Source organism: Idiotropiscis lumnitzeri, chromosome 14, assembly GCF_059441095.1.
Source record: "Idiotropiscis lumnitzeri isolate Australia: NSW breed Sydney's pygmy pipehorse chromosome 14, RoL_Ilum_1.0, whole genome shotgun sequence".
In the NCBI taxonomy this organism is placed as follows: Eukaryota; Metazoa; Chordata; class Actinopteri; order Syngnathiformes; family Syngnathidae; genus Idiotropiscis; species Idiotropiscis lumnitzeri.
In genome coordinates, this window is record NC_142404.1 from 17,669,334 (window position 1) to 17,685,430 (window position 16,097).

General features: G+C 43.1%; 3 protein-coding genes across 5 annotated transcripts; all 3 read right to left on the reverse strand.

The window, feature by feature from the left end:
* Positions 1 to 6: 6 nt before the first annotated feature.
* prkra (protein kinase, interferon-inducible double stranded RNA dependent activator) lies at positions 7 to 3,343 on the reverse strand. The gene is made up of 8 exons (XM_088314240.1): positions 3,110 to 3,343; positions 2,577 to 2,755; positions 2,408 to 2,489; positions 2,208 to 2,286; positions 1,883 to 2,000; positions 1,720 to 1,814; positions 1,486 to 1,648; positions 7 to 889 (listed from the first exon to the last, which is right to left on the reverse strand). Exons 1-8 carry the CDS (start codon positions 3,154 to 3,156, stop codon positions 732 to 734), a joined length of 921 nt encoding a protein of 306 aa, XP_088170366.1. The 5' UTR covers positions 3,157 to 3,343; the 3' UTR covers positions 7 to 731.
* A 384-nt stretch (positions 3,344 to 3,727) lies between these two features.
* On the reverse strand, positions 3,728 to 6,894 carry gjb8 (gap junction protein beta 8). Of its 2 annotated transcripts, none has more exons than XM_088315028.1 (2): positions 6,852 to 6,894; positions 3,728 to 5,477 (listed from the first exon to the last, which is right to left on the reverse strand). In XM_088315028.1, the coding sequence occupies exon 2, from the start codon at positions 5,469 to 5,471 to the stop codon at positions 4,659 to 4,661; it is 813 nt and encodes a 270-aa protein (XP_088171154.1). In that variant the 5' UTR covers positions 5,472 to 5,477; positions 6,852 to 6,894; the 3' UTR covers positions 3,728 to 4,658. The 2 variants fall into 2 exon arrangements, with proteins under 2 accessions (XP_088171154.1, XP_088171153.1); XM_088315027.1 differs by lacking the exon at positions 6,852 to 6,894 and adding an exon at positions 6,145 to 6,277.
* Positions 6,812 to 15,902, reverse strand: cryl1 (crystallin, lambda 1). 2 transcript variants are annotated; one of them, XM_088315025.1, is made up of 9 exons: positions 15,663 to 15,902; positions 15,471 to 15,578; positions 14,506 to 14,632; positions 14,023 to 14,184; positions 13,798 to 13,893; positions 13,611 to 13,709; positions 9,413 to 9,521; positions 7,612 to 7,718; positions 6,812 to 7,089 (listed from the first exon to the last, which is right to left on the reverse strand). In XM_088315025.1, the coding sequence occupies exons 1-9, from the start codon at positions 15,701 to 15,703 to the stop codon at positions 6,985 to 6,987; spliced, it is 954 nt and encodes a 317-aa protein (XP_088171151.1). In that variant the 5' UTR covers positions 15,704 to 15,902; the 3' UTR covers positions 6,812 to 6,984. The 2 variants fall into 2 exon arrangements, with proteins under 2 accessions (XP_088171151.1, XP_088171152.1); XM_088315026.1 differs by lacking the exons at positions 15,471 to 15,578; positions 15,663 to 15,902 and adding an exon at positions 14,882 to 15,464 and having other exon boundaries at positions 14,506 to 14,659.
* Positions 15,903 to 16,097: the final 195 nt, after the last annotated feature.

Here is a 16,097-nt window from a genome sequence, read left to right on the forward strand (position 1 = left end):
AAGTGCTTGTTTTTATTGAGTAGTTTTATTTTGTGACTGATACACACGGTTGCAGTGGAGATGGCTACGTGCGGAGTATACATTTTGTCAAGTTCAACACACACACACACACACACACACGCACTAAAAATAGTTGGCTGTTCATAGTAGACGCATTTCTGGCTTGTCCCGCTGTTACATATCACAAATATTCAATACAGATTACAGCAGGCTAACAGATGTTCCTATGTAGCGGCCATGTTGAAAGGGGCGACCGTCCCGTTAACGGCAATGGAAATCATGGAGATTAGCTTTGCGTTGCCGTCAGCAAACAACTCAAAAGGAGCACGTCGTACTCGCACTTATAGTTGTTTATTGGAGCGTTCTCTCATCAAGTACACGTTTGCCGAACATGCTATTACTGATTTTGGACAATATAGGGCTGATCCCAATTCCCACACTTGCATCCATGTGCCTCTCAATTACGCATTCCCGTTGAAACTGCGAGTGTGTAGGCTGTGCCAATTCTTCTAAGTGCTCTGTCACCCACCCCTTACTGTTTGTTTTTTTTGGGCCACGATAAAAAGTACATCAATTTAAGAGACGACTCCCCCCTTTGTCCATTAAATCACAATTCCAATGAATTCATTTTGTTTTCAGCCAAACATATGTACGTAAAATAAATCGCATAGATGGTGTCCATCCAGTTGTTGTCTGTGTTAAAATGTACCTTCCGGTGCAGTTTGTTGGTTTTACTTGGTGGAGGCCATGATCTTGATGTACTGGAGGGCGCTGTGTGCGGCGGCGTTGTGCGCGTTGCTGAGGGAGATGCCCGTGCCGTGGCACACGGTGACGGGGGAGGTGGACAGCTCCACCAGGCACTGGTACTGCCCGTTAGCCGTCAACTCGTCTGCAAAGCATAGCCACAGGTACTTAGGATCAAGCAGCTCAGTTGCCATGGAAACTAGCCGGTTTGTGTCTTTGAGTTTCCACTCAAATGAAATAGCTTAGAGTACCACACACCAAGACAATATCCAAAACATCTTAGTTGTAGTGGAAGATTTTTTCTCTGAAGTTCAACAATTAAACACACACATTGAGACGTAAAAGATAATTATCCAGTTACTGAATTGGAAATTCCTCACTTTTGAGGGCTACACTTGCCACAAGATGGTGCCAAAGTCCTGGCTAAACAGGACAGTAGTAATTGGTGTCAAGGAAGTAAGTTGAAGTAATACAAAAAGTTCTTTGTTGCGCACTATTTGTAACCTTGAAATGTCTTGTGTAGCGACTGTGCTAAACATCGACAGGACCCCTGATAAAGGCCTCTAAGCTAAACTAGACCTTACATTGCGTCGTGCACACACAACTATTCACACTCACACATGCGGACAATTTTGAGTGTTGAATGAATCTAAAATGTATGGAGGAAGCCCAGTGTGGTGAGGACACACACACACACACACACAGATATAGGTGTGCTAAGCGGATTCTGTCCAAACATACCTATGTCCAAGTAGGCGACTTCAAAGCTTTGTTCCTTGGACAGCTCGGCCATCAACTGAATGTAATCCGTGTTGGGAATGCTCAGCGGGTTCCTCCTCAGGAAGGAGATCTTCTCAGCCGACGAGTTCTTCAGATTTTCAAATTGCACCCTCGGTTTAGGCGTCTGTGAGACAGTCAAGGGAAATAGAAGTCATGTGTAGATACGTTTGGCATGACGTTTGGTGTGTGACCTACCCATGTGATTTCAGAGGAGCCAGACAGACTCTGAAGTTTGGCCACCATCTTTTCAGCAGCTGCTTTCTTTGCCGCTTTTTTGGAGCTTGCCACAGCTGCTCGGTCAAAAAAACAAACAGCAGTGATAAACACGTATGGTCACCCAGCATGATTTCAGTCTTACCTGTCTCTGACAGGGACTCCATTGTGCAGGTGATGGTAAATTCCCGCCTGTGTGGCGGCCCGGTCTCCATTAGCACCGTGTACTCGGGAAGACGCCAGCCTCTCTGCAAGGACAGCTCCTAACGGGAAGGAACAAGTATATGTCAGCAATAGCTTTGCCTAAGAAAAGTCAGCTTAACTTAATGCTAACATACGTTGCAAACACCATTGACATGCTAATGTTGGCGTCGATAGTTGCTGCCATTATTTTGAAGGTCTGTCACAAACGCGTTATTAAGACAACTGCCAAAGGTTTGAAATAGTGAAGTCCTCACTAAGTTCATTACCTGCAGTGTGCCCACTGCGTTGGGGTGGCCGTTTGATTCTGCTGCAACATCGTTAGTCTCGGACTTCACGGGGAGGTTCCTGCAGGAAGGACATCACCATGAAGACCTGTGTGATTCATCATACTTGTATTCTACAGGCATCATTTTCTTCAGGACCAACTGTGTCTGAATGACTTCAGCGGCATTTCGGGTGCACTCACACAGCTGCCGTGTCCACCTGAAGGATGCGGAGCGCATCCTCAGCAGCCATGTGTTTGGCTGCCTTTTTACTGGGACCTTCTCCTGGAAATCACAACAACACACGATGACATCATCGTCAAATATATTGGGTGTCTGATTGAAATAAACTAAGATCACACAAATGGCGACCTTTGCAGCAGACATCTCCGACGGTCACACTGAACACAAAGCTTGGCTGATGGGCCTCGCCTTCGGATTTCTCCAGCAAATAGGCAGGGATTTTGCCGTGTTTGGCGCCGTACTCATGAAGTATCTGGATTGGGGTCTTGCCGGCAGCGTTGGCCTTTGGGGCTGCATCTTTATTTGGGCTGGTAGAGGTCACACGGAAGAACTGAAACGGCATCACTGGCACCTGGGATTTTACTTTTGCTATGAACTCTAATCGTTGTTTATTTCTAATGCTAACATTATATCCAAATGCTACATTTGAAACTTTTCACGATATAGATAAAACATGACAGCCTTCTAAGTTTGGAGAAGAAACACTGAAGATTATTCGTGACATGGCCCATAAGAATTTGGCAAATCCATTAAGAACCTAAGTGCTATTTATTTATCTGACGTTAAGGTTTCCTCACGTCATCAACGTCCTATGTCAATTTATCAATGTCACTAATATTGACAACGGAAAGTTCCAATGGGGGTAGGTGAGCGTGACGTACCTGGAGTCGGTGGACGTGATCACAGGCTGGAACGTTTCCTGAGACATGTTTGGGCTCAACGCGTAATTATTAGTTTGCTATGTGGTGAATAATTTTCATCGGGACGAGTAAAAAGATTACTTCAGTTAAAAGGAAACCTGAAGTGGGGATGTGCTAACGGCTTCATTGTGGTTTACATGGGTGACTACTAGCCGCCGCAGTGTGACAACAACATCCGGGTTAGTGGGCTCACCAGGCGTGACGTCACGTTGGTTACAGTTGGTTAGCGTCCCCTGTTGGCAGGTTACAGAATAAGTAATCATTCAGACTGACGTTCACACTTTCACACGAATACTGTTCATACATTCACACTACAAAATGATAATAAAAGAGTAGGTGTTAATTACAGCTCCATCTGTTGTGAAATGCGCTATAAAAATAAAATTGTATTCTTTTGTATTGGTGTTAGAAAGTGCAATTGCTGCTGCCCTTTTGTAGAATTTTCGTGTAGTAGTTTTATTTGATTTTATTCGGCTTATACCGTAGCATTCAACATTATTTTGACAGTTAATGTTAAATGTGACTGAAAACAAAGGTTTTACGATGAACAGTTTGACCTAGGAACAGACAAATACAAGCTTTGATGTTAGCGTTTGTCATATTTATTCCATTTTAAGCAGCTAGTTAGCATTAAAACAGGTCAACTGCACTCAAATTTGGTATCACATCAATGCAACAAAAAGTTCAAAGTGAGTAACTAAGTAACACAATGTGAAAAACAACAAAATTCACTAGATGTCAGTGTAGCGACTAGGTCAAAATCAAGAAAAAAAAACACTCAGCTGCAACAAAATAAGCATCATCACACTGGAATAAATAACTTTAAAACAAAAATAATCAAAAGTCCCATGACACTCTCAGTCACTTTCCATTTTTTTTCAAGCAAATATCTTTGAAACTCACTTAGAAAAAAACCCACAACAGGAGCTTACTTGTAAAAAGCAGGTGTTCCAATGCTTTGGATCTGAATTGAAACGATCGTAAGACTTTTAGACAGTGTGATCAAAAGTATTGAGGCACATTTATTTGTTCTTGGCAAAAAACTGAAATGCTTCCCTGAGGACCGCCACACTTGTTCCTTTGGGGCATTGACATACAAGACAATACACGTTTTGGGGGTCCTTTGTGCCTTTTTGTAAACAAATGGAGTCCGTGGCAAAACCTGACGGATCAAAGTGTTGCATTTAGAGAACAAATATTGCACTTTAGTGAGGAATATAGCGTTTTCTTGCTTAAGAAAATTAATGACCCCAAAACACCCTCCAAAAATGTGCTCTACTTGTGGGTTATTCATTTTGACCCAAAAATTTGGGTCAAAATGAATAACCCAAAAAGTTGGGTTGATCCCTTTTTGAATCATATTGGGTTATTTTTGACCCAACTGTTGAAAGAATGTGCTTGATGACAATCGTGCATAGTGAAATGATTGATGTGAGACTACCAACAAAATGATCTCACGTTTGGAACGGACACGACGTTCTGGTGTCACGTTGGGCTCCGGCGGTCTCCTTCAGCACACGGTCTTGCGCATGGAGATGTCCGAGGAGGGAGTGGAGAGCAGCAACTCGTTCTTCTTGTTCTGCAAGGCGGTGTTGTCCCTCGTCATGCTTTCCTTGTGGTTGTACGACAATCTCCTGTTTCGGCGGCGGCTGGAGCAGCGCATGAGCGCCTTGCCCACCAAGTAGCCCAGCTCGGCCACGTTGAGCACCATGCAGATGGTGGAGGAGGCCACCATGAAGATGGTGAAGATGGTCTTCTCGGTGGGCCGCGAGATGAAGCAGTCCACCTTGTTGGGGCAGGGCCACTGCTCGCACTTGACCAGCCGCGGCATCTGGAAACCGTCGTAGACGAAGTAGAGCGCGTACATGAAGCCGCCCTCGAACACGAGGCGGAAGAAGAGGCTGCAGGTGTACGTCCACCAAAGCGTGCCGGTGATGGGAAGCCGCCGTCGTTTCAGCGTCTCCATGTCCTCGTCGCTGGGTTTCTCGGTGCCGACGGACGCCAGCATGGAGCGCTTGTCGCCACGCTTGCGGTAAGCCACGTGCATGGCCACCAGCAGGGCCGGCGTGGACACGAAAATGAGTTGGAGGCACCACAAGCGGATGTGCGACACGGGGAAGAAGTGGTCGTAGCACACGTTCTTGCAGCCGGGCTGCTGCGTGTTGCACGTGAAGTCGGACTGCTCGTCACCCCACACGCTCTCGGCGGCCAGCACCAAGATGGTGATGCGGAAGATGAACAGCACCGACAGCCAGATCTTGCCGAGGCTGGTCGAGTGCTTGTTGACGCCGCCCAGTTGGGCGTAGAGGGCGCCCCACGACATGATGACCTACGGGGGCAGGAGAAGAACCTTTAAGAAACATCCAACAGCAAAGTCACACAGCGCCAGAAACACCAAAGTAACTTTGAGAGGTCAGATTTTGCAGCAGGGTGGTGCAACATGGCAGCCATCCATCTCGACATCAAAGTTGGTCAAAGGAAAGAAGATCAAGGTGCGTCAGGATTGGCCAGCCCAGTCACCAGACATCAACATCATTGAGCATGTCTGGCGTGCAATGAACGAACGGGGAAGGGAGCATCAAAGAGGGAAGAAACCAAAGCATCTGCTTTCTTTGAAATTCCTGACGACATCATCAAGAAATTTCATGAATGATCGCCAACCCGAAAAGGAAACGGTTCTCCAAATTCATGAAAGTCAGACAACAAAATATTAAATATGGATCTCACAGCGACACGACTTCATTCACAGTCTTGAGGCAACATCATTTTGTCAATTATTTGTCCAATTTTCACATGACTCAAAACTTTTGTCTTGCCATAATCCGAACTTTCCGTGTTGCTTAAGGCAAGCAAATTTATGTTAGGATAATAAATATAAAAGTTAGGTTTCAGATCCTACAAAATGGATTAGCCACAAAACTTTTGTCAAGGACTTTACATGAGTATATAAAGTATGTATATATGTACTATATATAAATCTGGGTTTGTTTTCTCACCTGTCTGTGTTTGAGAATCCAGTAATAAATAAATAAATCAATTAATTACTGTTTTTAAAAGTAGTCCTTTGATTTAATGCGCATGTTAAAAAAAAAAAAAATTTAAATTAAAAAGATAAAATCAAAAATGTGCTGGAGCAAAAAAAGCGACGTGCTGCTGAGATGAGCAACTTTGAGCAAAGACACATGAAACTTCTCAAGCTCTTCAACATGCAAAAGGGGGTGGGGCCACGCACACACACACACGCACACGCACACACAATTGTTTTGCTACATTTTCTAAATTAATGTTCATGAAAACAAGTTTGATTTACCCAAATGAAATGTATCATTCGTTAGTACGTATTTTTATGTTTTTGATATATTTTTTGCATGTTGAGGCAAATGTGCATGCCTAAATTTTGCTTGTTTATGAAAATGGGTAGTTTTATCAAAATTTGTCTTTTATGTAAACGAAACATACATTTGACATGTCAAAAACCGAAATTGTTTCCAAGAAGACGGTAAAGATTGATAGTGTGTGAATGCAACGGACGTATGATGTCACAGCAAGCATGTGCAACACTCACGATGGTTGCCATGGAAACCCCAGATTGCCTGCATTTCATGGTTTGGACTAGCCAGAACACCGCTTATGTAGTAATATTCAAAGAAGTGTATCACGCAATGAAAATATCAGACTCTTTATTTAAAGAGAGAAAAGTTACTTCTGACTGTTTGCTTGAAGTCCAAGTAGAAGGTTTGTGTTTGGGGAAGAAAAAAAAAAAAAGAAAAAAGCCGAAGAAAATGATTGCAAGGAGTGACGAATTCCCATGGCATGTTGAGGTTGTCCCGATGTCTTCAGTGGTCTTTCTTGAGGCGGGCCAGGCCCATAAGGAACCGGTCTCGACGCTCCCGCCGAGCCGACAGGTGTTGCTCATCGTTGGGGATCAACTCGCACATCTCCTAAAACAGAAAGAAGAAATACATGAGGCTATTTATCAGATTAAATTTGTTTTTTACAATTAATCAGCAGATTAATCAGATATCAGAATTTTATTATGTCAAATATTGTAATCTGCTTTAAAAAAAATCCATCTATTATTAACTTCTAAGCAAATGCTACGAAGCAACACATGTAGACAGACAAAGCAACAATACTGAGGCATGAATTTTGATCTGCAAAAAGTGGAGTTAACGTTAACCAAAATTCGCATGATGACCTCATAAAAAAAAAAAGAATTCAGATTTTTTTTTTTTTTTTTTACATTAGAGTTTCCTTTCAACTGAAAGACAAAAGTGTTTGATGTTTAACAAAGACACGGTATGTGACATTAGAATTCTTCTTAACGTTTTTGCATTTTGGTAGCTTAGGGAGGCATTTATAGAAACATGATGTAAACTATGGTGAGGTTATATTTTAAATGTTGCGTGAATAATAAAATTTTGGGATAAAAACTTGTCCATGTTGTCTTTGTGGATACGTACACTAGCAACCGTCTTGCTATCCTCAGCAAAGAAGTCCGGGACGGGCCCAAAGGACCTCAGAACTCTTTGGATGCCTTCGCCGTAACGCTTCATGTAGTCCCCGAGACCTGCGGAGAGACGGCGCATCAGAGAAGGACTACAAACATGGCCGAACAACACTTGATGATGAGTTTAAAACTCATTGTCTTGTTTGCGAAATCATGTAAGTTTGGACTCAAATTTGTTTTGGTGATTATGGAAAAAACATGCAAGGTAAGGTAAGTTACTCGACAGTCAACAACGCAAAATTGAAGATTGAAAATTAAATCGTCTGTGTCCCTAAATACTATGGCCAAGTACCGATACCAGACCGGTATCGGGCCGATATCAAACCGGTATCGGGATTTAGGAGGCTGCTGATATCACCCACCGATGCTTAAAGCAAAGAAAATCTGACATTGAGTATGTCCACCTTAGCAGTAGATGGCGCTATACTCAACGAGATATCGAACATGGCTAATAAAAACACATACATTAAGTTTGAAGAAGACAAATTGATTAGTTGATGAAAAGATTATTTTGTCTTTCATCTTTATAAAAACGTGTCAGATTTGAAAAACACAAAATTGTGTCATTGATGACTAAATTGTTTGATGTTTATAACAAGACTCCAAATTGTGTTTGATCGTCGAAGAAAACGCAAATGACGACTGAGAATTGAGCTGCGCTTGCAAAACAGAAAACTCCCTTTCACACGCTTCCTTCTCGTCACGGCCATCATTGATCACTCTTCAATCATTTCCTCGTGACAAACGCAGCGGACATTTTGCCTGGCGAATGATTAATGCCACGCTCCAATAAATCTGTTAACCATTAATACACCGGGAAACTTGGCTGCGTGACATTCATTGACTTCATTTTCCAGTTGGAGTAAACGCCTCTCTGGAGAGCATACAATGATTTCTAAAGGAATTTTGGAACATTTTAAAGTCCACGCGGGAACATTGCTTAAACAAACGGAGTGACCACCCATTTTTTCAACACGCCTATTTGAGGGAAGCAGCTGTCAAATTTTCCTGCCGGGTGCTGCTGTTTTGGTTAGCAACAGAGTTACGTAAAGGACCTTTAAGTAAAAGCACCCGGGAAATGCAACTCTGGCGGAAATGCACATTCTTGGCCTCGCCAACCGATTTGAACTATTTAAGCAGGCTTTACAAGCTTCTCTGCTTCGGACGTAATGTGAGTTTTGGATGACGGGTGTGAGGGTGGTGGGGGGTCGGCCATCAAAAGACGCCTTTGTTGGGCCCCCAAAGTGTTCCCGCTCAGCGGCCCAGCGACTGTGTGGCTTTCACACCCGCGGCTGACATTCTCCATCTACCTGACGTTTCGCTCTCAGCAGAGCCGCATGGCATAGCGCATCGCTTGTAATGTATGCAGCAGCAGGACGTGAGCTATATGTTCGCTCGCCGTTTATTATTGTTGAACACTCAGCAGACAGGTCATTAGGTACAGCGGCGCCATCACATGAAAACAAGATTGAAGATATCGCTGTGAGGTTTAAGCCCGTTTGACTTGGCAACTGTTCGGTCGGCACGACTGTCATCAGTAGAGCCACGAAAAAAAAATTTAAAATCTCATAAGCCATCAAGTCTCCCATTTTGGAACAAAGTGATCATTTTGGCCATTTCCAAGGGTCCTTCACAGATTTGAAGCATGTATACTACACATGGGTTTGATTTTTTTTTTCATGCTCGTGAACTGGTCGTAAAACTAAATACGCTTAATATGTCAACACCACAGAAGAGTTGATTGGCAGTGTTACCTTCAGGCGCATTCAAGTGAATGGTTTCCATAGGACCAATAAAGGCGTAGCGCATTCCTAGTCCCTCTGACATCACCAGGTCGATGTCCTTGACGGAAATGATGCCATCCTGAGGATAGAGATGGACAGGTCGGTGAGTCACGATTTTTTTCCCCAGCTAAACATGGGTCCTCTTTTTTTTTTTTTAAGGCTAGTGCCGTTTCGGATATTTGGCGGAACAAAATTCCGATAAATTAAAAAAAAATAATTTAATGAAAATAAAAACGAATGACTTCTTTGGAGGTCTCTTAATGCTTACGATTATATGAATTTCAGGCGACCGTTTCACAAAACTTTGACCTTTGAACATTTTCACAACAGAGAGAAGAAAAAAAATGACAAAAATCATCATTTGGTTTTAGTCTGACGTTCTGATCAATCACGAGAGGTTCCAGCCTTTTTGGAGATGGCTGAGCTTTGAGAACAGAGGGATGAGGGTTTAGGCCTGGGCTCATCAAGGTCCACAAAGTAACGCGCGGGGCCTGTTCTAAAAATAGATCACCAGTGATGGAGCATCATGATTTTCTAGGAATGTTGTAGTCGTGAGTATTTGAAAATGAAAATGCTGGCAGAGATGATATTGATCAGTTTGCTAATCTTTGTGAGAAATTATGAACATGATCAGCGTCTTTACATGAATTAAGACGGCATATCTCTTGCATAAAATTAAGTTGTAATGGCAAAAGATGAAAGGGTTGAGGATGAAGGCGATGTGGGGATGAAGCGGCGTCCAGCGTGCGTATCAGTTCAGGTGAGGTTGTTACGTTGTAGGAAATCAAAGCTGAGAGCAAATCGGGTCGGTGGGTGGGGGGACGCGAGGGGTCGGTCGGGGGCTTCACAGGCCACTCTTTGTTCAAGTCTGCCGCTCAACAACGAGTCTGTTATTTTAGCCAAGTGGCCAGGTGGGCGGAACCTTTTCCTCCACAATGATCACCATCCGCTTTCTCAGCCGCTCTGCTTTCCCGTGCTGGCCTTGACTCAAGGACCCCCCCCCCTCTATCTCTCTCTAATTGGACGGGTAAAGGGGGGTGGGGGTCTGTGTTGCATAACGAAGGCCACAGGGTCACTCTCACACAAACGGCAAACTTCACTGCCAGCCACATTTGATCTTTTCGTTTTGGATTACTTCAACTTAGTGAACGGTCGCATCACAAAGTCGGCCCCCACCACCAGAAAAAAAAAAAACACTTGTCTGAAAATATTTGTACTCGCCACCAGTGCGCATATTCACCATGAATGATAAAAAAAATAAAAAATAAAAAATTGCAAAATGCTCAGGTAGCCAGCTATTTTGATTTTGAGGAGCCATTTAGCTGGGATTTGTGAACCTGTTTTTTTTTTTTTTTAATTATTGCCACATCACATTTATGGGGACTTAACCTATGAAAAAAATATTAACCAATTTTTATTTTTAAATCTATCCATTTTTTTTATAAACTTTTATTACATATTTATAGATATATTCGAGTGTTACTGAATCTTGGAAATGGGTCAAAAATATTTGTAAAAAATTTGGGGGAAGAAAATGCATGTATTTTAATGGTCTCAAAAAAGTTTTTCTGTGCTCTCCAGGTATGTTTTATTTTATTTCTTGCTACTAACTGGATGCTCGCCAAATTTGTTACATGCTTTGCACAACGTTGATTGACCGATTCCAGGCTGACCACGCACAAGCGGTGGGCAAAACATTCTGACATTCTCCACAGTTCATGTAACACCGTTGTCCTGCTCAAAATCTGGCACAAAATCAGGCAGGACAACATTCACGAGACGTCCAACATTCTCAAGGCTGACAATCCAGGTGAACGTGTTGGACCACCCCAGCGAGTTGAAGTGAATGTTTGATAAAGCAGCAATTAGAAAAGCTGCTATTTGGCTCTCTTGCAAAAAATAAATGACCATTTGAGGACAGCACAAAACTGCAACATAATGTGCAACAATTAATTTTTTCCTACAAAATTCAACTCACTCATATGACTGTTTGTCCTGCATATCATTCAAAACCCACAAAAAATTATTAGGCCTTGTTGTAGTGCAGGGCGCTACAAGTGCAATTAAGCCATGTATGCCATCTAGTGGTGAATGGTGATATTACAACTTAAAACTACAGTGCATGCATATCCGCAGTTTGGCACCCATGTTCCTGTTTTTCAGGGATTTTATTTCTCCTCCTATTTTCACCCCATTTTTCATAGAAAACGGCGCTGGTTGCTGTAGTGCATTCTGGGCAACGTGGTCCACTTTTGACAGCACAGTGGCGTTTTTAACAGCTGCCACTTAATGGAAGCCTCAGGGTTAAGTCCCATAACAGAAGGCTCGCAGGGAGCCTGAACTTCCACAGGCCGGTGCGAAGACGCCCCTCACATGCGATCCTACACAGGAATTCCACAAGAGCGAGCCGGGGAGACGCCATGGTCGCACCGGCGGGATCAAAAAGAAACGTGCGCAGCCTGTGATTTTGGGGAATCAGATCAACTAAGATTAAATTGTGCAAAATTCCAGCCGGGGAACACAATCATATTACAAGCAGTTTAAGGTCAGGTGAGACGTTGGAACCACCATTCCTCGAGTGTCAATTTCAGTTCTTGGAAGTAAAGCGCTAGACATGGTGACTTGCGGCGGTGGTGGGTGCATGGATCCATGTCAATGATATCGATACCAATATTGCGATTGATATTGATGAACACCGGCATAATGCGATTTGACACTTTTGTTACAGATACGTCTTTGAACACTTAAATGTCATGAAACGTCAATCGATCAAATGATACAGCTACCGTAATTATGAAAATATCTGTGACATTTACTTGGTATTGTGTACACCACTAGTCGCTGGAACGTGTTCTTTTCATGCTCTGGACAGACAAGCGCACTTGACTCATCAGTCAAGCCAAAAGAAAATCCAAACAAAACACTTTAAACAAAGAATCCACTTCAGTAAAACAAACAAGAATCAGTTTTCACGGTAACATGCCTGAAGAGTTGAATTTGGTAACAATTAGATTCTTTTTCACAATTGTTCATCCCCGTATTTGAAAGGAATGGATTGAGGTTTCAAAAGAGCCCCGAAAGTCTCTTTTTAAATTGTGGCCATGCAACAATGTACAAGCGACGGGTCATCCGTGACAAATGCTCATCTTGTGAGGATGTGAACTTTTGATTTGCGCGTACATCATGAAAACATCGACAATCCATTTAGGCATCTCGAATGCCCGATTATCCTCGCTGTCATTGTCACGCTTTTTACCTGACAATGATTAGTCACAACATGTGATCGAAAGCGTCCGTTGTCTTCTCCTTTGAGTCGTGACAATAATGTATGGAAGCCACAAAGAAGGCCACACTCGCTCTTCCACGCATTCATTCAGACAAACATGGAGCTCAAATGTCCCTTCACGCAATGTCTTGTGTTTTAATACTGGAGAGAATCTTGTGTGATGTCTCACGAGGAACCAGTTTGCGATGCATTCGGGGCTATATAAAAACAGATGATAACTTTAAAAGCAGGTTTAAAACGTACAATGGCGTGATTGAAAGGTCCAAGTAGTTAACATGCTTAAATGCATGAGTGGAATGTGTTTAAACGGCGATCAAATGGAGGCTGCTGTCATCAGCAGCTCAGGCTCACATCGCCTCGCCTCGCTGACAACACGCTTCCGACTTGCTGTCTCCGTTACAAAAAAGCATCAGTGCTTATTCACGGCAACACACACACATGCTGCATTTATTTGAATTTAACACACACATTCACGCACAAGCACAACTTGAGGATGTTGGGCGACAATTTCACACGTATCTTGTGCCCGTGTTGTCATGATGAACACATTTCACACACACATTGACTCGCAAGTGCATCATGAGGACCATGAGTGTAATGTTTTAGATCGCTATTAGGTGTCTCACTGGCACCCCCCTGTGGAATAAACTGTAATTACAGGATTCACTCATAATAGCCTCCCTTCTAGCCGTTCATTCAAGATTTTTTTTTTTTTTTTTCGGAGCAGTAACTATCGGTGGTTGGGATCGGCATCCTTCATGAGTATGATACCTTGAAATCAGGCCAGGATCAGCCCGATAGCAATATCTGATATCGGCACTGTCCATTCCTACCATTTATCTTTCTGTACATCCATCTATCTACCAATTTACGAGGACTGACCTGGACCAGCCTCCAAGACTCTGCGATGATGGCGGCCTGCACTCTGTTGAGGGTGAAGCCGTCAATCTCTTTTTTCAGGCGGACGGGCACCTGACCCACCTGATTGCAAAACAAAACAACAACAAGAAAAAGTAAGTGTGATGTGCCAAAAAAAATGGTGGAGTTAAAAACATTTCCAGTTCTTTACCTCTGTCATCAGGGCGTGGGTGTTGTCCATCACGGCCGCTACCGTGTCTGGGTGAGGTACCAGCTCCACAAGTTTGACGTAATACGGCGGGTTGACCTGGTCACGTTGTATAATGAGGTCAACGGTGTGTATCAAGGACAATGTTGACGCATCCATCCATCCATTTTCTGCCGCTCATCCCGTATGTATGAAAACATTGGTTGCAGAATAAAAGGCGGTACGTACCGGATGGGAGACCAGGCAGCGGCTCCGGTTTCGGACCAACGAGAAGATGGCGCTGGGCACCAAACAGGAAGTGGAGCTGCTCAGGATCACGTCTTCGCCCACCAGAAGCTCGACATCCCTGAAGAGGTTCTGCTTTACCTCCAGATTCTCAAAGACACATTCCTGAGGGCCAAAAAAACAATTTTAAAAAATCCATAGGGTGTCAGAAATGTTCTGTTTTATTTAGATTTAACACAAGAGTCTGCTTTCATGGAGGATGACAGAAAGTTGATAATATTCACTGTTAAGAAGATGAAAGTACATAATAGATGAGCAAAATTAATTATCCATCAATCTGAATTGTTGTTGATTATTGGCCCTGAAGTCTGCCTCAGCGTCAAGCTTGTGATTGAACAGTGACTACACTTCTAGAAGGACGGTTTCCGAATACATTATCAATTAATTGTAAACGATGGAACGACTAACACACAGCATGGCAAATACCTGCACAAAAAAGGCCCCCTGCAGAGCCTGTTGCAGGTCGTCGTGAGTGCTGAGCAAGGCCAACTGCTGCCTGGCGCTCAACTGCCCTCTCAGCATTCCCGCTTCCTGTAGCTCCATCATCTGCTTCCTGTGTGCACACGCGCGCACACACACTCTCTAAAGCAGGGGTGTCAAGATCCAGTCCTGGAGGGCCGCTTTCCTGCATGCTTTCAATCTCTCCCGGCTGCAACCCACCTGATTCAAATGATCAGCTCATCAGCAAGCTCTGAAGAAGCCTGATAAGTATCCTGCTCATTTGAATCAGGTGGGTTGCAGCTGGGAGAGATGGAAAACATGCAGGACACCGGCCCTCGAGGACTGGAGTTTGACACCCCTGCTCTAAAGTTTACCAATCATGTCACCAGTAGTACAGTTGCATTGTTGTTGTTCTCAAAGTAACAGTCTGATCACGTGAGGCAAGCCTGCCAGTGTGTGTTTTTGTACAGGTCTGTCTCGTTAATGTTCCACTACTGTGTTTCGGCACCTTTTGAAGTACTGATTTAACTCTTGTACTTAAGTAAAACACTGAAGACTTCTATTCACCTTACGATATGATTCATAGTCTGCTTATAAATGTATTGTAAATATGTAAGAATCACATTTTACGACCTTTTGTATATGAATTCATTTTTGTTTGCTTTTATTTTGCTTTGTTTTACTCTGCTGCCTGCCAGGTTGGCGGAGCCAATGAGAATCTTATCACAACTTGCTTACCAGGATAAAGATACATATATAGTTTTTAATGTCATTAAGTACAAAAAGTCGGATTTTCTTTACTGTGAGTTAAATACAATACTTGTTTTGTGAACAAAAAATGGTACCCAACTATGACGTTATCACACAGACAAAATAGCCCTCTAATATTTCATTGAGTAGAAATCTCGTGTGACGTAAATCGCACACGTGACTGTGTTTCGATTACAAACTTAATCTCATTCAGAGAGTTGGCTGCCTGTCCCGGTTGGTTGTCGTAGATTTTCACACTGTAACCTCCACTGGCGAACACCATCGCCCACGACCGGCCGATCAACCCGCTGGAACACACACGTACACAATGCGTTGTTGCAAGAGTTTTACATTGCATCAATTATGCACGACAAAATGATAGTCTCGCTCACCTGCCGATAACCGTGATGATCTTCATGTTTGAACAGCTCATTTATTTGTTTTAAGAAAATGTTCTCAATTTCTGAGGCCTCTGCCTCCGCCCCTTTCCGCCACATCATATCAGCTACGGTAGACCAAAAGGGTGAAAATACATCCACTGCATGCATTTTTAACACTGTAATTTTATTACGCTTTCAACGTAAATTGATACTTTACGTTTAGTTGAAGACAATAAAAAATGCGTGTTTGGCATGTCACTCAACCTTGTATCTTAGAACAGTTGAGAAATGTCCTCGACCAATATGCGTGAGATTAGGCAATGATTGACGATAACACTGGCCAATTGGATTTTTTAAAACGGACCTACCCTGAACAATTCCGCTTGAAAAATTCACAACTCCATTTGACGACATAACTTTGGCCTTTTCCACACTTATATGACTAAT

What these genes read in the sequence shown, in the direction of transcription:
- prkra (XM_088314240.1), bottom strand. Translation starts at nt 3,156, where the DNA reads ATGTCTCAGGAAACGTTCCAGCCTGTGATCACGTCCACCGACTCCAG. An exon ending in CGGAGATGTCTGCTGCAAAG is followed by an intron (nt 2,490 to 2,576) that starts GTCGCCATTTGT and finishes TGTGATTTCCAG; the next exon opens with GAGAAGGTCCCAGTAAAAAG. An exon ending in GCTCCTCTGAAATCACATGG is followed by an intron (nt 1,649 to 1,719) that starts GTAGGTCACACA and finishes ACTGTCTCACAG; the next exon opens with ACGCCTAAACCGAGGGTGCA.
- gjb8 (XM_088315028.1), bottom strand. Translation starts at nt 5,471, where the DNA reads ATGTCGTGGGGCGCCCTCTACGCCCAACTGGGCGGCGTCAACAAGCAC.
- cryl1 (XM_088315025.1), bottom strand. Translation starts at nt 15,703, where the DNA reads ATGAGCTGTTCAAACATGAAGATCATCACGGTTATCGGCAG. An exon ending in AACTCTCTGAATGAGATTAA is followed by an intron (nt 14,633 to 15,470) that starts GTTTGTAATCGA and finishes GTGTGCACACAG; the next exon opens with GAAGCAGATGATGGAGCTAC. An exon ending in ATAGCAAGACGGTTGCTAGT is followed by an intron (nt 7,090 to 7,611) that starts GTACGTATCCAC and finishes TTTCTGTTTTAG; the next exon opens with GAGATGTGCGAGTTGATCCC.